The 20,440-nt window shown below is 53.3% G+C and overlaps 7 protein-coding genes across 7 annotated transcripts; 4 read left to right on the plus strand and 3 right to left on the minus strand.

Moving 5' to 3' along the window:
* Positions 1-1,204: 1,204 nt before the first annotated feature.
* Positions 1,205-2,950, minus strand: BO86DRAFT_386003 (40S ribosomal protein eS6). Its single transcript, XM_025671239.1, has 6 exons — positions 2,768-2,950; positions 2,519-2,591; positions 2,333-2,353; positions 2,155-2,253; positions 1,759-2,077; positions 1,205-1,683 (listed from the first exon to the last, which is right to left on the minus strand). Exons 1-6 carry the CDS (start codon positions 2,870-2,872, stop codon positions 1,587-1,589), a joined length of 714 nt encoding a protein of 237 aa, XP_025531603.1. The 5' UTR covers positions 2,873-2,950; the 3' UTR covers positions 1,205-1,586.
* A 308-nt stretch (positions 2,951-3,258) lies between these two features.
* On the minus strand, positions 3,259-4,162 carry BO86DRAFT_164588 (uncharacterized protein). Its single transcript, XM_025666449.1, has one exon. It carries the CDS (start codon positions 4,117-4,119, stop codon positions 3,574-3,576), a length of 546 nt encoding a protein of 181 aa, XP_025531604.1. The 5' UTR covers positions 4,120-4,162; the 3' UTR covers positions 3,259-3,573.
* Positions 4,163-4,682: 520 nt separating this feature from the next.
* BO86DRAFT_386006 (uncharacterized protein) lies at positions 4,683-6,272 on the plus strand. Its single transcript, XM_025671240.1, has 2 exons — positions 4,683-5,380; positions 5,451-6,272. The coding sequence occupies exons 1-2, from the start codon at positions 5,141-5,143 to the stop codon at positions 6,186-6,188; spliced, it is 978 nt and encodes a 325-aa protein (XP_025531605.1). The 5' UTR covers positions 4,683-5,140; the 3' UTR covers positions 6,189-6,272.
* Positions 6,273-9,284: 3,012 nt separating this feature from the next.
* On the plus strand, positions 9,285-11,827 carry BO86DRAFT_164628 (putative HMG box transcriptional regulator). Its single transcript, XM_025666450.1, has 3 exons — positions 9,285-9,888; positions 9,968-10,113; positions 10,177-11,827. Exons 1-3 carry the CDS (start codon positions 9,450-9,452, stop codon positions 11,668-11,670), a joined length of 2,079 nt encoding a protein of 692 aa, XP_025531606.1. The 5' UTR covers positions 9,285-9,449; the 3' UTR covers positions 11,671-11,827.
* Positions 11,828-12,829: 1,002 nt separating this feature from the next.
* On the plus strand, positions 12,830-16,599 carry BO86DRAFT_304361 (DEAD/DEAH box helicase; the record flags this gene model as incomplete). The annotated part of the gene is made up of 2 exons (XM_025667614.1): positions 12,830-13,808; positions 13,877-16,599. 2 exons carry the CDS (start codon positions 12,830-12,832, stop codon positions 16,597-16,599), a joined length of 3,702 nt encoding a protein of 1,233 aa, XP_025531607.1.
* Positions 16,600-17,174: 575 nt separating this feature from the next.
* Positions 17,175-18,389, plus strand: BO86DRAFT_386011 (ribosylnicotinamide kinase). Its single transcript, XM_025671241.1, has 2 exons — positions 17,175-17,393; positions 17,456-18,389. The coding sequence occupies exons 1-2, from the start codon at positions 17,224-17,226 to the stop codon at positions 18,321-18,323; spliced, it is 1,038 nt and encodes a 345-aa protein (XP_025531608.1). The 5' UTR covers positions 17,175-17,223; the 3' UTR covers positions 18,324-18,389.
* A 15-nt stretch (positions 18,390-18,404) lies between these two features.
* Positions 18,405-20,325, minus strand: BO86DRAFT_164661 (uncharacterized protein). The gene is made up of 2 exons (XM_025666451.1): positions 19,987-20,325; positions 18,405-19,843 (listed from the first exon to the last, which is right to left on the minus strand). The coding sequence occupies exons 1-2, from the start codon at positions 19,994-19,996 to the stop codon at positions 18,441-18,443; spliced, it is 1,413 nt and encodes a 470-aa protein (XP_025531609.1). The 5' UTR covers positions 19,997-20,325; the 3' UTR covers positions 18,405-18,440.
* Between the last annotated feature and the right edge of the window lie 115 nt (positions 20,326-20,440).

Consider the following 20,440-nt stretch of genomic DNA (forward strand, 5'->3'; position numbering starts at 1 on the left):
TTTCGCTCACCAATGGATTATCAGTAGCTCAATTTTATTCCTTATTCGTGGTCTCATTCTCCCAGTAATGACGGAATCACCTCGGACCGGCTGCTGATACTTGGACCCAGGAAGACGAAGAACCGTCTCTCTCCTTTCTCTCTCCCACTTCCGATCTAGCTATAGAACATTGAAGTACTACTGCATTCAAATCTGCTATGGATACACTAAACCCCCACCCCCTTGGTTTTTAGTTTTGGTAAGTAGTCTCTCACATTGAACGAGCGGCAGTGACCAGCTCAACCCAAGAGATATATGACTTAAAGTCAAATAACGAAGAATCCCACACCGGTTGCTCCTCATACATACATAATTTGGGATGGAACATATGGTTTCTGAGACAGATCCAGTGGTTCCAAAACATTGGGAAGTCACTCAGATCAACTGAGCTAACTGCCGTATACCTGCTAGGGATGTATGCATCATTGCATAGTGGGCACTGTGTGGGTCAGTTGCACAAGGAGCGGCTTGGTTGGTGATTTATTGGGCAGTGATCGCGAGACTGACACCGTAGAGCTCAGGCAGGAAACAAAAGAAACCTAAGGCAGTGAGTGAGCACCGGCCACTCGGGGGGCCAGATTGATTGATAAGGGCTTGGGGGGGGTTTTCTTTTTAAAGGTTCCGGTCCTCGGTGCGGTGTGCTGCCCTCTCTCCGCAAGTGGGCGGCGGGTTTTTTCTTTATTGTGGGACGGGTTGGGAATTGGATCGTGAGGTGGAGACCACCATACACACATTACACTAACTTACACCACAGTACATTTATCACTTTGTGTACAGTACAATTCTGGGCGAGAGGGGTGATTATAGAATCTTGAAGTGGGCAGAGCTGTATGTGGTACAATGTTATTCGGAGTGAGTGGTGTTGAGCCTGTCTCTTTGGGTACTCTACAGTGCAAGGCAAGGTTGCTACATCGACCTGTGTGCAGGTGGAAATACAAAGCTTTGACTCTTGAAGAAGACACTTAAGAGTTCTTTCACAACAGAAGTAAACCAGATCGTAGTTGTGGCAGATATTCGATCCCCAGGCAAGAAGGATGGTTAACCTAGGGAATTCCAAGAGGTATCACTTTTCCTTACCTGCGAGGTATGGTAGGTATACTTTGCAATTCTCCATCTTGAAAGACGAAGAGGTGAAGGATGTTTAGAGAAAAAAAAAAAAAGGGAAACACATTTTAACATTTTTTGCTTTTCATGCCCGTTCGAAAGGTTTGGGATATTGCATTTCCATTTTTTGGATAAAACAAATAAAGTGGCACGCCAAAGTCTTGGTCCCGCAGACGCCCATAATCTCCTCCGTCCCCCAACCTTTTCTCCTGGCTAGATTTTCCTTCCGTCAAGGAAGTCAAGGACTACGTTCGTTTCCCCTGCTACGGAGTGCAAGATAGGACGCGGAAGAGAGAGAGAGAGAATGAAAGAGAGGGAAGGAAACCCCCTTCCCGTTGCTGAGATTTCCTTTCCTATACTTTCTTCCCCGCTGCAAGTCTCTAACATGCACTAGAACAGAGACGACACAGCCCCGACCATTATTCCCCGTGGACGAAAAACATTTACTTTCTCATCGAAGAGGCTCTGCGCTTGCGGAGCTCGTCACGCTTGGCCTTCTCCTCGTGGACACGGCTGGCGAGGAGCTTGGCGTAGTCGTTACTGTTGGATAAGTGGTTAGAACTGATCAACGTCCAAATGACCTGGAGCGGCCGGTGGGATGGGAAAGAAACTTACGCAGCCTCGCGAGCAGCCTCAGCGCGGCGGCGCTTGAGGGCAACCCTTTGGCGCTTGCGCTGGAGACGCTGGGGAGTGACCAGACGCTGGATCTTGGGGGCCTTGGTGTAGTCGGCCTTGCCCTCACGGGTGACGGTACGGCGGATGACGAACTTGCGGACATCATCCTTCTTGTCGAGACCGAAGAAACGACGGATCTTGGTGGCACGCTTGGGGCCGAGGCGCTTGGGGACAACGGTGTCGGTGAGACCGGGGAGCTCACCCTCACCCTGCTTGACGATGCTCAGAGCAAGGACGGCGAGATCCTGACCGGTGATGGCTGTGGAAAAGAAACATTGCGTGTCAACACCCCGACTCGTCGTTTAATCTCAAGGATCTCGGATCTGTAGAACATACCACCACGGACACTCTTGCGCTTGCGCTCACCGGTGCGGCGGGGGCGGTAGCAGCTGTGGCCCTCAGCGAGGAGGAGGCGGGTACGGGTAGGAAGGAGAACTGTTCAAGAGGCGAGATCGGTAAGTTTTCTGTCTGGTTTCTCGTGTGGTTGGGCGTTCAATGTTGGTCGGTTACATACCACCCTGCTTCATGGGGAAACCTAATCATGTCAAGTCAGCGTTCATGTCTCGATATACGAACGCATGTCGTTCCAGTCTGCTGCGCGCATCCTTCATCCCCCCAATCTCTCCCCGCTCTCCCCATGACCTCTCCAACCGGCGCAGCAGATGAAAGACGAAGGAAAAGCGGTGTTCCCAAATCGTACCTTGCTTGTCGTTACCACCGGTGATCTTGAGGAGGTAACCCTTGAATTCGTCACCGAGGGAGTCGCCGGGGACCTGTAATTGCAAAATTCATCCCAATCAGCCAATCTGTTCATCCATTTCCCCCGTCGTGTGTGTAATCGTGTGCAACTGTATTTCTGGAGGTTTTGTGTGTGTTCTTTTTCTTTCGATGTGTGGTTTTCCGAGCGCGTCCATTTTCTTCAAACAGGGGAGGAGAGGGTAATGCTGACTTCGGTTCCCATGCGCTTCTCCATGAAGGGACGGAGCTTGCGCTCATCGTCGATCTCGATGATCTTCTGAGACCCATTGGCCGGGTAGGAGATGTTGAGCTTCATCTTGACGGGGCTGCGCGGTCAAGACGGAGGGCGCGGGTTTGTCGACAGGTCGATGAGGTTCAGGTCGTCGGGGATTCGTTCTTCGTGGGATTTTTTTGGTGGTGTAGCGAGATTTCCCTGTGTGGGCGGATGACTAATGCCACTAGCCCGTTGCGTGCTAGCGCTCTCGGTAGGGCTCTTATGTCAGCCGCCGGCACCTGATTTTGCTGCATGCCTGAGGCTGCAGGCATCCACAGATTTTCGTTGACACCTACAAATTCAGGCATGAAGAGAGACACCAGCCAGGCACCAATCAGGCACTCAACCAGGCCTTGTTCGCGACTCTCGCACGCCCAGCACCAATGAAGATCCCACCCTGAGATTAACCAAGTATTCCAGCGACTACAGTACACTCACCACCATCATACCCTCGATTCCTTGCAATGCAATTTTCACAAATCTTTGTCAATCCTAAGACACGACCCACAATGCGCAATCTGACATGCATCGCGTCTATGTCAAACACACACACACACACACACACACAACCCACGGTATGTAGCCAACAGCAAACACACATACCCATTGTCGATTCACACGGTGTCAAAACCACCCAACCCATCAATCAATGAATGAACGATCATGCGGGTCATCCGCTTTCACTTCTACCAAGCAACGGCGCAAATCAAGCCACCTTCAGGAGGACATTTCATGCCTGCCAATCAATCCAATCCCACTGCATCCCGTATTTGAGATTCAACCAGAATACTACTACGCCGCATTGATTCCCACCTGGTAGGACTCGTGCCCCTCCTCGTGCAAGTAGAGTACTCTCCTACGTACGGAGTACTGTACAGTATACTGTATGTACATCGTCGTTGGTGGACTTGCCAGATTGAATTGTTCCCAATTTCCCCGAAATTCGTCATCGGAGTTGTCGGTCGAGATTGACTAATTGGAGATAGTCGGCGGCGCGGGGGGTTATGCAGTCCGCACGCACATTGCACAGTCACACGGAGATAGATTAGGAATAGATTCGATAGATCGATCGATACCGTAGGATGGCTGGATATCAACGGGGCAAGATACAGACAGTACAGTAGTGGACACAAATCATGTTTACTGTACCGAGTGTGAGAGGAACAGGAAAGACCCGACCCCTGTTCAACAATACGTCCGAAGACTAATTCGAAGATCTGTCCCCAGGTTTTCGATATGGCTAGACCTGACTGCATAGCCTTACATGTGGTACGTATGAGAGTACTCATATGAACGGCATTCTTAGAGTAAGTGAATATGGGTAGAGGATCCCGTTGGAGTAAGTTCAGTTACGGAGTAGCGACTTTTAGTTACCAGACCACTGACGCAACCCTCCGAATCGGCCAAGCAAAAAGAAGCACGCGACTGGTTACCGTTCCGAAGCCCGCCGCGCGGCCACTGGAAGATGATTTGACAGCCTTATTGCAGCCATGAGGCGGCGGCAGCCGCAGCAGTAATGATGCTGATACAGTAGATGATAATATGGTTCAATGTCATCGTGGTCTTACTCCATTTTTCTCCCCCTCCTGAAGAACTAGAATAGTATACTCGTAATCAATCCCTTGAAACTCTCTTGGGGGGGCCGCGAAAAAGAAGCACTTCTTTTCTGTCGTCTTTTGAACTTCTCTTTTTTTTCCCCTTTCAATCCTACTACGCTTTTCTACTCTCCTTCCCTCTTGCCCCGATTATCCATCCCTCTTCCCCCCTCCACCCCCGAAATTTATCGTACTCGTTCAACCCTCACAGAAATCCTTCTCCAGTCTTACGTCCCCACTTATCCGGGTTCGCTCGCTGTCTATCGCCACGCTAACTTATCGTCTGCGGTACCACCGGAAGAGCGACGTCGTTGTCTTTGTCGGGTCCCTCCCAGCTTGTTAAATTAGGGGAAATAGCAGGAAAAAAGTCCCTGCTGGCTGGTTTGTTGGCGCAGCAGATCCCCTACAGACTGGTTTACTTACCACTTTCCTCTTCCTCTTCCTCTTTTTCTCGCTCTTCACTCCTCTCTACTCTATTATACTGGGGTTTCTTCGTATTCGCTTTTTCTCTTGCTCAAGACCAAACTTGATCAACTTCCTTTGAAACCTAAAAAACGGCCGCAAGCTCTCTTTTTGTCGGCTGGAACACGCCCGCAACAAAGACATCGGCCGGTCGCTTCGAGTGTCTATCGGCTTCGCCGCGCGCCAGCCTTCACCACCTTGGTCGCAAAACTCGCCGCCGTCCTTTGTTCGCGGCCCTTGATGTCCCGTACTCATGCGCCTCTTTAGCAAGTTCCACGCCGTCTGCGCCTTGGCGATATGCAGCATCCTGCTTTCTGCCTCGTTCCTCGCCTCGCAGCACTATTATCGTCGGGTCGTTGCCGATGAGCCATCGGTCAAGCTTCGCCCGGCAGCATCGTTTGACCGCCGTCTAGTTGTCTTTGGGGATTCTTGGAGCGACGACAATGCCGCTGAGATCCAAGGGTCCGTTTGGACCGAATGGCTGTGCTCCTCGGTAAGTGCAGTGCTATGAGACCAGATCCATCACACTAGGTATGACAGGCTAATCATCCCTTCCCTGGCAGTTTTCATGTCACCATGAGAACCTGGCCGAGACCGCCAAGTCTTACAGTGGAAATTACTTTGGCTCGGTCGTGGATAACTCACAGCTATCGGGCTCTTTACTCAACCTATACAAGTCTCCCCTGGCCGACCTGAAAGCCCAGGTCAGCAATTGGTTGGCAGCCGAGACAGAAGTCATGCAGGCGATGAACGCAGAAGCGATCGGCACCCGTCAAAATCGGACCATTGTCATCCTTTCCTTTGGCGTGTGGGACCTGTGGAATGTTGTGGGCAAGACGTACAAAGAAGCGACCCAATCGATCGACAATACGCTGGACGTGATCATGGATCAGCTCAATCTGCTGGCGGAGCTCTGGGGCCACAACGATTTGAAACTTATCCTGACCTTGGCCCCGGATGTGACCTTCTTGCCTGCATTCCGGGTCCAGGCCGAACAACACCAGGCGAAACAGAAAGACGCGATCAGCATGTCCGACTATTGGAACCAACACCTGCGACAAAGAGCGGATGGCTGGGGCAATGGCACGATCTATTTGTTCGATACGAATGCTTTCCTGGCCGACCAGATCCGCGACTGGCAGCTCTTCGTTGCTGGGATCGAGGAGACCAATGGATTGGGCAAGAACGAAGACCCCGGCTGGGAAAACGTAGAAGACGCATGCGTCCAGAGCAGCCAGCAATGGATGGTGACATCAGAGACGAAGAAGTGTGACCGTCCGGAGAAGTTTTTGTTTTGGTAAGAACAAGGCATTATGCTTGGCGCTCATGACTCGACTGGAAAGGCTGACCTCTCTCCCTTCAGGAACGAGATGCATTTGGGACCGTCCGCGCACCGACTTTTGGGCATGGAAGTCTTTCACGGGATCCAGGAGATGTGGCTCCGGTAAAGTTCTTTACACGAACAAAAAGGAAAGAAACCCACACCAGACACAAATTGGAAAAAAAAAAAAAAAAGACAGACAGAGAACAGACAAAAAGCAGAGCAAGACACACAAAGAAATGTTTCAACTTTCCTTTGATGGGATCCTGGCCATGCCACTTAGTCGTAATTCGCTCTGCAGGGAGCGATGACCTGTAGAGGATGACTGGTACACACTGGCCTGTTCCCGCAACTATCAAACGCTGACGGAACAGGCGACCAAAAGGCCTTGGGCGCAGCTCTCTGTCGGGCCTGCACACGATCGCAGTTCAGGCGATGCTGGAGTGAGACTTGAGACCTGTGGCGTCACCAGTGGAAGGCACCGGATATCATCACTAGCATCCGGTTGTGATAGCAGCTGCGCCGAGTTCTGACAGGGTTTGGAGGTCTCAGGCACGGCTTCAGATCTGAATTAGGGATTGGCAAGGTGGTATGTCTCATTGAGAGACATTGAGAGACCGGGAAGAACAGCAGCAGCGGGTATGGGTATTCGTGACGTCTGCTTCAGTCGGGTGGAGGATTGTTGTAACGTGATTGTAACGTGACTTGGTGTATTGAGGAGGTGTGCCAGGGGTGGGTGGGTGCGGCATGCGATAATCAGCAGAGATTTGGAGAAGGGGATTGACTGGGTCCTGCAACCTCAACGTATCAATGACCCAATACCTTATCCTCCCCCGAAGGCCTGGAAGGAGTCTGGATCCAAGGTGATCAAGAATGATGCAAGATGAAGAGTGACTTCAGTGGGTACTGGGTAGTATTCTTTGTGAAAGACAAGATAAGTTGAACCTGGTTTTGGAAGAAACAACAGGGGAAAATAGTTGGGTAGGGGAGGAGGAGTGGGACTGGAAAGAACAGGGGGAAGGGAAGGGAAAGAAACTATCATTGGTTTGGTTTGTCTCGTTTAAGAAGTACAGTACATTCGAAAGTTCAAAGCTACTTATGCTCTTTGCTCTGCTCTGCTCCTTTGTTTGAATCAAAGGAGGGGGTGCGAGCGGCTGTCAGACAGTCTCGGGACGATCAGTCACTAGCTGATGAACTTGGTAGCTCAAGCAAATGAACTATCTGTCGCGGTCTGTTTCCTATGGGGGTAAAATAGGCAGAGAGCTGAGCCCGCCGCGGATGAGAGACCGCTAGTTCCGCTTGGCCTGTCAGTGGGTAGCTTTCTGTTAGCTGTTTAGCCCCGAGGCCCAGGTACCGGTACGTGGGGAAAGGCGATTTCACGAACGGTCTAGATCTGGATCTTGCGTGTACTCCGTAGGTACAGTAGTAGTACCTTGGAATGGAAGTACAGTACAAGAATACTAGAATACTCATATGTAGTGTCAATGGAGGAGGACTCTGATGATGATTGGAACTTGTGTTGAGAGTAGTTGATAGTAAACTACTAGGTACAGAGAAGTACTGTACCTAGTACTCCGTTCTATCCTTGGCTGATTGCTACTCCATTGTCAGGAGTACGGTCAGTACCTAGTAGGCAACCCGACAAGGTACAGTACACTTGTTTGGAAGGGAGAGGGGAAGGGGGGGGGCAATCAAACCCCAAGAGCAGTTCTCGCTCATTACCTAGTACTACGGACTAGGTACTACTAAGGTAAAGTTCGGGTGTCACATTGGCGGTGGGGAGGGAGGGCATGGAAGTAGATGTGATTGGCCTCGGATGGCAGCCGCCCACCGCATGCGGACTCCCCGAGAACAAAGGAAACATTCAGCGAACAATACCCTTCCATTCTGTCTCCCTCCGTAACTATCGGCCTCTTCTTTAAATATCACCTTCATCATAGATGATCAGGAAGTTGGTAAGTAGGTCATCACTGGACCTTTCTGATTCGAGTTAGTTTGACATGATTCTGTTTGCTTGTAGTAGGTGACTTTGATGACTCAATCAATCAATCAATCAATCAATCAATCAATCATCCTTCCTCATCCTCATCCCTCCCCTGTTAACAGTCAATACCGTCATTATCCCATCCCATCCCAGCCCATCGATCTCCTTTGTTACCACTCCACCTAGTAACAATTCTTCTCTTCCCTTCTCACACGCCCCAAGTATAATCGGTTTATGATGTCAACGTTTCGGCATCCCACGGACTACCCATTGCGGTGCTCTTTCTATTCGATTGTAGTATGGTAACCTGCATCCCACTTGATGAGATTTGGGGTTTCATTTGGATCTCGAGGAGAAACAAACTATCTTGTGTGGTGGTGGAGATTTCCAACTAAGACCGGGCTATTCGGCTTATCCTGGCAAAGACAGACAAAGAAACCCCGGTTCCAGAATTAGGTGATTTCATGTAGACTAAGACCTAAGACGTACATGTACGTAGTAGGGGAGGGAAAAAAAAGTTAAGGCACCGGGTCCAAAGATAGTCGGCTCTTATAACAAAGCACTTCAGAAAGCCAAATCCCCTCCGGCTTTCTTCCCCGGCGCCCTCTCTTTTTGGTAGGTTTGGTTTGAATAGAACCGTCCTATCATTCATTGTCAAAAGTCAAAAGTTCCCCTCCCTCCATAATTGAGATTCGGACGAGAGACAGAGAAAGAAAGGAAATAATTCGAAGAGGGCTGCCACAATAAAGAAACGAAAAGGCAAACCAAACCAACCCTATCCTTGACGCCCAGGGAAAACAAAAGAAGAAACACAAGTCCCTTGCCCATCGTTATTGGTATTATTCTCATCATCATTATTATTATTATTATTACTATCATTTTCATTATTATTATCAACCTCCTGATTATTATTATTTCCACTACCATTTGTGAATTTGTGAATACCGAGTGTGTCGCCAGCCCAGCGACGTCCCCAACCACGAGGCAAAGTCATTCGTTTTTGGCCTCCTCAGCCCTTTTGATTGATATGTGCATGTCTTTCTTTCATCAGCTTAAACTTCCCTTCGCCTCTATTCCTTTCTTTCGTCCTGAATACCGAATCCTATCCTCTATAATTCTTTCCCACCCCCTTCTGCTCTCTTTCAGCGGTTGTTCCGTCCTTTCATACCATCTGAACCACAATCACCAACGTCCCGCGCCCTTCCTTTGCTCACCTAAAGATACTTGTCGGCCACCCCCTCGACACTGCTTTCTTAAATGGCTTTTGATCGAATTCTTCCCAAGCCCCCTGCTTTACGATATGATCCTCCTCTGGCCACGCTACCTCTGTCAACCGGTAGTCTCCTTGACCATAAGATCATGAACGACGGATACTCGAAAATGCCCGTGATGGACCATCACCATCGCGATGCCGCTCCGTTCGTGGCGCCTCGTCGGTGGGCCGACAGCTTCACCCATACGCACATGGCCCACAATCGGCACAAGATGGCCATGAACAAAACCGTACCTTCCCTGGAGGCCTCGAAACCACCGACTTTTTTGGGCACCAAGTCAATCCCTCTACGCGAACGGTCTTCCGTATCAGAGCGCTCATCCTCGTCCAGCCCGATCAAAGCTGTGGCTCCGACCACGAGAGAATCCGCAGCCAATTTCTGCCTATGTCAGCCAGATCCGAAAATCCCCAGACCCAGGAACGGTATGTAGCTTCAGGCGCGCACGGATAGCTGTCGCTATCGTACCTCCATGTGCAGACCCGCTGACCAATGCAAATGCAGCATTCATCTTGTACCGTCAGCATTGGCAAGCATCAGTCGTGGCTCAATATCCGGGGCTTGCCAACCCTGAAATCTCTAAGATCATCGGGGAGCAGTGGAGAAAACTGCCCCAGGACACCAAAGACACCTGGAAGGCTCTAGCAGAGGTGAGTGGAGTTCACCAGCTTGGGTCACCCGATCATGCCTTTTTAACATGATTGATTGTTTAGGAGGAGAAAGCCCGCCATCAGCAGCAGTATCCGGAGTACAGATATCAGCCTCGTCGCTATGGTCGCGATGGGAGTTCCCGTAACGCCAGCTCTGGCATCAGCCATAACCCGCCCGGCTCCACAGTCTGCAGCCGGTGCGGTGGCCGAGTTATGAACCCGCCCGTATCACCGGACGCGCCGCCTTTCACCCCCAGCACCTCGAGGTTCACCAGCGTCTCTCCACAGGTCGAGACGGTCGCCGTGCGCAGCAGTCAGGCTCGGTCCAAAGACATGGATCGGGCCCCGAGTGTGGTCCGAATCGCCCCCACCGGGGAGTCACAGTCACCTCGTCAGCGTCATTTGGAGGAGAGTGGCAGCCGGTCTCCGGATAGCAAGCGCCGTCGATTCAATCCCCAGGTTTCTTTCAAGAACAACATTCAACGTGACCGGAGCCCTGATTCTACATATCCCGTCTCTCCTTACACACCTCACTCGACTGTTTCCGACACAAGAGGGTTTCTTCAATTGGCGCCACCTCAGAGACCCATTCGAAATGTGAAGGATTTTACTCCACCAGACCCTAGCCTCAAACTCCCTCCCCTACAGACCACTGCCGTTTCTTCTTCCCAACCGGGAGCTATGACCCCGATGACGCCCTTCGCACGGGACGGATCTACCCTCGAGGCCACGGTCATGACGATCCCATTCCTCAATAAGATCAAGGTCCTTGCTAAGATCTCACCTCCTCTCGCACCTCCATACCACGGCACCGGGGCACCACGGCGGGGGGCCGTGATCGCGGTGGATGGGCAGGATCCAGCTTTGGTCAAGACAATGGTCGACCATCTCAACAGCACCCTGCAGAAGGAAGGTAGATATCAGACCCACACTTTCACCGGACCGGACATCAATCCCCGAAAGAGCTACTCCGACTCGGATCAAATGGGAGACGCGACGGTCGACTACCTCAACATCATCTCCGAATGGCACCGCATCTCCGATAAGATCATCAACTTTGTCAAGCCGGCACGGGCCTCGTCCGAGCCTAAATCCGAAATTGAGGAGCCCACGGGCGTGTCACCTCGAACGATAATCCCGAAGACTGCTGAGATGCAGATCAAATCACCTGAGCCGGCAGCGGAGGCTGCGTCCCCGTCAGCGGCTCCGACAGAGATCAACATCCACCGGGTACCAGTGGCCCTTGTTCCTCGGTATCAGCTGACCACTGCGGACGCATTTGCATGCTCCGTGCAGATCGGCGACTCGTATGCACCGCTGGATCACTGGCAGTGGATGGCCTCTCTCTGGCGGGCCTGCGTGGGGCCCGACATCACAGTCTACATCCGAGAGTGCGAAAAGGAGGAACTGGACCGATACGGAGGCAATCCCGTGGAGGTCCGCCTGCAGGATGCACGAACGATCGTTGTCCGGCGGGCGGCGTCGTCCTCCAAGGAGATGGAGGAGAAAATCATGAAACGAGTAAGCTTTGAGATCGAGGACTTCCTGACGCAATGACCGACTCTGTAACTTTTTCTGACTATTACTGAATTTCTGTTAACTTCTCTCCCCTTGGATGTAGCATTTCCAGGCTTTCACTTCTAGCGCTCGATGCCCATTTTATATAGGCTTGTTGTTCCACCTTCAATGTATCTTTCACGGGTTATGCGGCGTTGTGGGTCAGGGAAGTTTTTTTTTTTTTTTTTTTTTTTTTTGGGTTAATCTTCAACAAAAGGAGGCATGGTGTCGTCAACCGCGGAGGACTTTTGAGAATATATATGATGTACTTACTATGTTGAAGATGTATACAAATTCCACAACAAAAATGGCATCATCTATTAAGCCTCATGAGGGGCTCTTGATAAGTCATGGAGGTTGAAGCATTATCTGTCAACAAAAAGAGGGTTGATCTTTTGCTTGTACGAGAATGAACGTGTCAGGACTGTTGGTGTTGGTGGGGATGCATGTAACACAGGATCGGAATCTGTTGCCTCAGGCAGAAGCCCGAAAAACCAATATAACCTTATCCGGCACTGGAGAAGGCGGTGGCGCGTTGCTACCCCGTCACCATGGAGCGATTGTGGCGCTTATCGGCAGATCCTCCACCCGACCCTCGATCGATGCATCGAGCTGAAATGAACCCGGGGTCACTGTACTTCTACAGTACCTCCACTTGTCTGCAGGGGCTGATGCGGCTCAGTGTTCTTCTTCCCTCACCACGCTCCCTTTCTGCTTGAAATTGCAGACGTTTCCTTGTGTGATATGCTCAGATGACAGCAAATATAGCCCAGTGAAGGACTAGGACTAAATAGACCCAGGCCAGTGAGATCATCTCCGACAAGATTTTGGCTTGGCCCTTGGTTGCGGATCAACACACAACACCCACCATCCTGGGTCGCAAGGAAAAGTTACTGCTACTGTTGTGGCTGTCATGTTGACCGCAAATGAAATTGCTAATGTGACCTCTGCACCTGTAATCAGTACCCCTGATTGTCAGGTATGTTCAAAAAACACCCTATTGACATGGAGACACGATTGTTCCTCCTGCCAGAACCGCCAGAGTGCAAAGAGGATGGTCGCTTACCGGTCGCTTCTACCCCCTCTTTCTCCCCGGGGGAGGGGAATTTCTGGCACACAGGCACCACAGCCACAAACCCCAGGAATCCAGTATGGCAGCATGGCTCTCGACTCCGACCCGGAAGGCCTATCCGCCACCGACTTCTACCCGGGGCTAGAATCGTCGGTCGACTCGCCGGCCTCGACGCCGACCCCCGCAACGCCCCAATCCGAATGCCCGGCGCCCCGAAGCATCGTGGCGGTGGACACGCCTACCGCCACTGCTGCTGTCGCTGTTGCTAGGGAGGGGGAAGAATCGGAAGACATCTCGCTCGACTCGTACATCGCCGTGGGGGTGCTGCGCAAGCGCAACCCGGTCTACGGGAGTGTGGAGGAGGACGCCCCGGCAGCGGAGGCGGACGGATACCCGGCCTCCCAAGTCGCCAACCTCGAGAGCCACCAGTGGATCCGGACGATCGGTTTCACCTACCCGGAAGAACACTCGTCGTGGTGCGGGGTGCAGGTCTACGTGCTGCCGGACGATGTGGGGCGCAGGTACCTACCACGGTCGAATATGGCGTTGCGCCGCGCGCTCAAGGTGGTCATGGAGAGGGTCGATCGCTCGGTGGAAGCGTGGACGGGCGACTTTGTCGCGGATTGGAACATCTGGGGCCCCACCAAGCGGGTTTCCGAGGAGGATGGGAAGGAGGAAGATGAGGAGTCTCTTTGGTACATTTTCAACACCCTGCAGGATCCGGCGCCTCGCGCAGACATGATCAAAGACAACCCGTATGCGAGGAGGGCCATGGAGCAGTTGCTTACGGTGGCGGCGCCGGCGCCGGCGTCGAGCGGAGGGGAGGGGAAGGACGACGGGGAGGAGTCCGGTCCGGATTTTTCGGGGGTATTGGGGCTCAAGACGCCGCTATATCCCTACCAACGTCGTTCGGCTGCGACGATGGTGCAGCGGGAGGCTCAGCCGGCGCAGATGCTGGATCCTCGACTGGAGGCCCGCAGAGGTCCAATGGGGCAGGAGTATTACTATGACAAGGAGGAGGGGCGCATTTTACGGGAGAAGAGGATGTATTCGGAGGCTTGTGGAGGTTTGTTCCTGGCTATGATTATTGTGCGTGTTGACGGGAAGCCAGACTGCTGACGCTCTACTTGCTAGGGATTTTGGCGGAAACGATGGGCTGCGGTAAAACACTGATCAGTCTGGCTGTGATTCTGGCAACACGGGGCCATTTCCCGGAAATCCCTCTGGAACACCAGGAATTGAAGCCTCAAGTCCGGCACACGACTGGAAGTCTGGTCGAGATGGCCGCGGCGACCGCCGGCCGGTTCTCGCTGCCATGGAAATCCCATTTTGACGAGCTAGGCCACTTCGGCGCCTTGTATAACAGATGTGTCCAAGCGTGTGAGAGGAATCGCGGTTCATATACTATTCCTCCGCCGCCAGCTAGGCACGGAGGCCGTAGTGGCGTGCCGTACCCACGGCCACCTCCCCAGAAGCTTTATCTCTCTTCGGGTACATTAATCGTTGCTCCACCGAACCTAGTCAACCATTGGGAAAAGGAAATCGAAGCCCACACCCAAGGCCTCAAGGTACTTACTCTTCGATACAACGGTGACCAAATCCCTTCCCCTGATGAGCTGTTGCAATATGATATCATCCTGTTCTCGAAGGTACGCTTCGAAAAGGAAGCTGGTGAACCGGCTCAGCTCACTCGACACCTTCCTGAACCTCCAACTTCCCCCTTGACCAAGATCCACTGGTTGCGTATCATCGTCGACGAGGGCCACAATGCCGCCGGCAGCGGACATCGGTCAAATATGGCTCATCTGCTCAAGCAGCTGCGCATTGAGCGGAGGTGGGTTGTGTCTGGTACCCCGTCCAGCGGGCTTTACGGGGTGGAGGTTAGTCTAGCCTCACAGGAGACCCACACCAGCGATACGGACTTGACCGAGGCGACGACGGCTGTGTTGAACGGCCGGAAGAAGACCGGCAAGGCTCAGGATAATGAGCTCAAGGATCTCGATAAGTTGCGGCGGATTGTGATTGATTTCCTTGAGCTGAAACCCTGGTCGAACTCCCGGAACCGGACAGACGACCAGGCCAATTGGGTCACATACATGACGCCTGTAGGGCCTGGGTTGAAACGGCGAAAAGCCTCATCACTCCGGGCTACTTTGCAAGGCCTCGTCGTCCGTCATCGGCTGGATGTCATTCATACTGAGATCACGCTTCCTAGACTTTACAACCGAGTCGTGCAGCTGGAGCCGACTTTCTACGACAAATTGAGTCTGAACTACTTCATCTTCATCTTGGCCGTTAACGCAATCACCTCGGAAAGAAAGGATCAAGATTATATGTTCCACCCCCGCAACCGGAAGCACTTGGGCCAGGTTATCAGCAATCTTCGCCAGGCGGGATTCTGGTGGGCCGGCTCAGATGAAGGCCTCTCGAGTACGGTTGACAATGCTTCGAAGTACTTGGAGAAGAACCGCGACAAGATGACCGGCAATGACATTGAAATGCTACAAGAGGGCATCCAGGTTGCGGAACAGGCTCAGGCGTGCAGCAGCTGGCATGCATTCAAGCAGATGCACGAACTCGGCGTGTTCGTCGAGGACTTCCCTTCGTATGCTCGAAGCATGTGGGCTCTCGATAGCTCCGGCGCAGAGAACGAGCCTCTACTACTTGGCATCACGCAAGCGCATCACGCGCAGCGATTCGTTACCAAACAGCTGAACAAACCCAACCCGGCCGACGGGCTCGCTGGTGCAGGCATCAAGGTGCGTCGCCAGCTTCGACTCGCCAGCAGCGAGGGCGACAACATCGAGACGAAGAAGACCACGCCAGACAAGCCGATCAAGAGTAAATCGCCCAAGAAGACCTACAGCAAGGGCCTGGCGAAGACCTTGCCACCTGACTCCCCACTCTCCAAAACCAAACTCGTCGCCACCGCCTCGGCCAAACTGACATACCTCCTGGACCAGATCTCCGAGTACCACAAAAGCGAGAAAATCATTGTGTTCTACGAGAACCCCAACACCGCATACTGGATTGCAGAAGGAATCGAGCTTCTCGGAATCGATTTCCGGATCTACGCGCAGACCCTCAAGCCTGACACCCGAGCGGAATACTTGACCCTGTTCCGCGAGTCCGAGGAGGTGCGCGTCTTGCTCATGGACCTCCGGCAGGCCTCGCACGGGCTGCACATCGCCAACGCCTCGCGCGTCTACATCGTCAACCCCATCTGGCAGCCGAACGTCGAGAGCCAGGCGATCAAGCGAGCGCACCGCATCGGCCAGACCCGCCCCGTCTTCGTCGAGACGCTCGTCTTGAAGGACACCCTCGAGGACAAGATGTTGCGGCGCCGAAAGGCCATGACCGACAGCGAGATCCAACACGCCGAGCGCGACCTGCTGGACGATAGCACGATGAGCTCGATCATCCAGAACGAGCGCTTCATCCCCATGCCGGAGAACGAGTCTTCCTCCTCTTTCACCACGCGAGTAGCATATCTGAAGCACCCCACCGGATTCTTCGGCCGACACAAGCTCGCGATCGCCGACGACGAGGATGTCGCGAGTGTTGAGATGGCGGCGGCGGCGGGGGGGACGGCAGCCGCAACTTCTTCTCCGAAGACCTCGCCGGCCGCGTTCCGAAGGAAACGCGCGCGTCTCGTGCCGGTACACCTCAGCGAAAGCAACTCCTCCGGACCGGATATCGTCACCCCGAAACGGCGACGGACCTCGGCGCCGCGATTGGGATTCGTGTCCCCGCAGGGAATCCTCATGACGCCTCCACGGAGCTCCAAGTCTCCGAGGCCAACGGTACCTCCGGGGGAGTCGTCGAGTAGTCGTGCCAGTCCGGCTGTAGGAAGATAACGAACTGTATTGGTAGGCTTGATGCTGGTTCTACATGACGGGAGAGACAGAGGGCAGGGCAAAACTTTCGCTGTATCTTGTATAATCTATGGAGTGCAGATCTACTTACTATGTATAACCATCTTGCTACAAGCAATGCATTGTATTCCGGGGGAGAACCCCCGGACCCCCCTCTCTTTCAACTTCCCAGTAACACTCAACCCTAATTCTCATAATTAACGGTTTCCGGGGGAGAACCCCCGGACCCCCCTTTCTTTCAACTTCCCAGTGACACTCAATCCTAATCCCCATAACAACAATTCCCGGGGGAAAATCCCCGGACCCCCCTTCCTTTCAGCTTCCCAGTAAAGCGCATCAGCAGTATCTAAATCCCTCTACCACTACCATGAATACTAAGTACAGTACTCCGTACTGTCGCAAAAACGTCCGTGCAATCGCACACACGCGATAACGATAAGACCGCGCCCCACCCCAGCTCAGCCCAGCCCAGCCCAGCCCAGCTCACCTCACCTCCAATCTCCGCGATAAACCCGCCGATCAATACCCCCTCTTCCCACTGCATCCATCCTTCCCCCCTCTTTCTCACCCAAGCTCTCTGCATAAGCACCGCACCAAAATCCCAAAATGCCACCCACCCCCCAACCCACAATAATTATAGCCCTCTCCGGCCCCTCCAGCAGCGGCAAAACCACCCTCGCCCGCCTCCTGCACCGCATCTTCACCCTCCCTGCCGGTGACCCGGAAATCCACGCCCTCCTCATCCACGAAGATGACTTCTACCACCCGGACGATAAGTGCGTTCGCCAGCACCCCCCCCCCCCCCCAATCTACCCCGCAAGACTAAACTTCCCAAAAGAATCCCCCAAATAACCCTCCCAACCGGCACCGTCCTCCAAAACTGGGACACGGCCGGCGCCCTCGACCTCGCCTTCCTGGCGGCTTCGCTGAGCTACGTCCGCGCGCACGGGCGGCTCCCGCCGCGGCTGCGGTCGAAGGAGGATCAGAATGAGAGCCAGCCGGTGGATGCGACCAGCCCCGGGGTGGTGGAGGAGTTGCAGAGACGGGTGCGGCAGCGGCTCCGGGCGGGAGCTGGGGCGGGGGCGAGGACCGTCGCGTTCGTGGAAGGGTTTTTGCTCTTCGCGCCACCGGCAGCGCCAGCAGACCGAGATCCGACGGTGGCGGCAGCGCAGCACCCGCTGCGGGAGGTCCATGAGCGGATGGATGGGCGGTTGTTCTTGCCGGCGGCGTATGAGAAGGTCAAGGAGCGGCGGGAGAGGAGGTCGGGGTATGTGACTATTGGGGCGGCGCCGGTGGTGCCGGTGGCTTCTTCGTCGGAGGAGCAACAAGCTGCTGCTGCTGCTGCTGCTGGTGGTGACAGCAGTGGTGACCCGGGGAAAGACGAAAGGATCGACCTGGAGGCGGAGGATGATCGGCCACCGCAGAATTTCTGGACCGACCCCCCTGGCTATGTCGATGACATCGTGTGGCCAAATTATGTCAAGGATCATGCGTGGTTGTTGCTACCGGAGGAGGAGACGGAGGACGAGGACCGCTTGCTCAAGGAGTCGGATCCCCAGGTGCTGGTCAGGCTCGTGGGCCAGGGAACTCGCTTGCGAGAAAATGCCGGGGTCACGGTGGCTCCCGGGCGCGGGGATAAACCCATCACGGAGCTCTTGACTTGGGCGGTGGAGGAGGTGTTGAAGCACCTAGAGGAAACGGTATAGACAACAAGCAAAGCCCATGACCTGACCATTGTAAATATTCTACCTAGACTAGACTAGAGACATAAGTGGTATCTGCTTGATACAGGTTCTGCTTCTCTCGATCTCAGCACAAATCCCTCACACTTGGCCACCGTCTGGCACAATCGGCCCACGCCATCCCAGCCAGTAATCCACCTGGTCCCGGAATGAGCGGGTTTGGTGTGGATGGAGTGGCTGCTGCTTCTCTCCGACTTCGTCTGCTCCACTTCCCAGCTCCTCCAATTCGACCTCCTCTGCATCAACAGACTCCTGTTCAGTCGGCTCCTCCGACAAATTGACATCCCCTTCGACTGACTCAGTGTTGTTCAGCTGTAACATCTGCTGAGAGTGGTTCTCGTCCGCCGCCACAGAGCTCACCTCGCTAGTCAAATTAATGCCCCTTTCACTCATGATGACAGGTGGTTGCGATGAGCCTCGAAATGAACGACTGAGAGCATTGGTGTATATGTTGTCAAGCCAAACAGAGGTAAACATGCCACCCACAGCAACCCCCAGGCAAAACACCACAACAAGACCCTTCGTTGCAAGACTCGCGTGCTTTCCATTCTGACCAGCTATCGCATCCTCGCCACGTTGTATAATCTCCCCACCATCCACCCCACTAGCTGCACCACGAGCTTCTTCACCAACGCCCATGACTTCTCCTGCCGTCATTCGGAAGGCCCCTTCGCCAATGTTCGCTCCCTCTTCCGTTCCCCCCACTGGAGAAGCATCTGCAGCGCCGGACTCTTCAGAGTGCGATAAATGCCCCAGCGGCTGCTCCTGTGTCTGCAAGCCAGCCTCGGAACCTTCAGGCGTCATCTTACTGGAAGACTCTCCAGGATGGTGATTCGCTGCACTTTTAGCAGGGGATTCATCGCCGCGTTCCAGGTGAGTGTATCTGAGATAATGCTTAGCACGATCATTCGAACCAGATGGTCCAGGGTAGACTCTTGGAAGCCAGCTGCTTGCTTTCTTGTTGTCGTTGGGAGAGAGCTTGACCGTCCAGCTTACACAGAGCATCTCGTAGTTCTTCGGGTTGCAAATGATTTGTAGGGTTGAGGTACCCAAAGGCGTGTCATGTTCCGGTGCGATCTGAACTACCTGTAGCCCTGTCTTTCGGGTGTCAAGTTCGGTTCGAAAGAAGCCTTCTGGCCCACCATCTATCGATAGTAGAACACAGCATTTTTCAGCACAGAAGCAACGATTGTGGAGCTTCACCGAGCAGAATGCCTGATACCGAATGCAAATAGCTTTCTGCTGGTCTTTGGTGCCCTCTGCGGCGCCAGAGCAAGGCATAATCTCCGCTTTGATCTCTTGGTCCACCGTGAAACCTTTGATAATCCCGTAGAAATTCTGATTGCACCGGCGAAGAGGTATCATCAGGTCTCCACAATAGACCAACTCGGCCAGAAAGCAATTCTCCACCATCTTATACCGTCCCAGGTTCGTGACTCGAAATTCAAGACCGTGGTCTGCTGGAATCTGAAAGAGCAGGACCCCTATTTCCCCATTTCTCAGCCTGGGCAACCCCGGAATAATCAGATAGCTCCAGCCACTTGGCGCCCCTTTCTGAAGTTTGACGGTCAAGGTGAGAACCATCTTGTAAGGCACCGGTGTTATGTTGGGAGGGCTTTTGACTAACAAAATATCATTGATGAGAGTCAGTTCCGGGTCACCAAATACCTCCGGCTGGGGTAATTTGGGTTGTTTTTCAAAGTTATTGGTTGGATGCTCCGAGATGGTAAGCTCTGGGGATCCAGGCTTGACAGAGGTCGAGCTTGTGACGGGAATTTGGGCTTCTGTGGTCACCCCATCGTGTTCAGAACTTGTGAGTGGAAGGCGAGATTCTTTGGGGGTTTCGTCACTGTGCAAAGATTCATGCATCGATTCAGTGTCCGCAGCTCCGTCTGTGCCACCGAACAGTGACCGTTGCTTATCTTTGAGAGGAGTAGTTGGAGCTTCTTGACTACATATATACTCTGGTACTGTTTCCATTGGGGGAAGGTGGTTATCGACACGGACTTTCTGATGCCTCCAAGACTCGTGCTCCCAAAGGGACTTTTCTAGAACTTCGATGTCTCTTGCCGTGAATATCG

Source organism: Aspergillus japonicus, assembly GCF_003184785.1.
Source record: "Aspergillus japonicus CBS 114.51 unplaced genomic scaffold BO86scaffold_5, whole genome shotgun sequence".
Lineage (NCBI taxonomy): Eukaryota > Fungi > Ascomycota > Eurotiomycetes > Eurotiales > Aspergillaceae > Aspergillus > Aspergillus japonicus.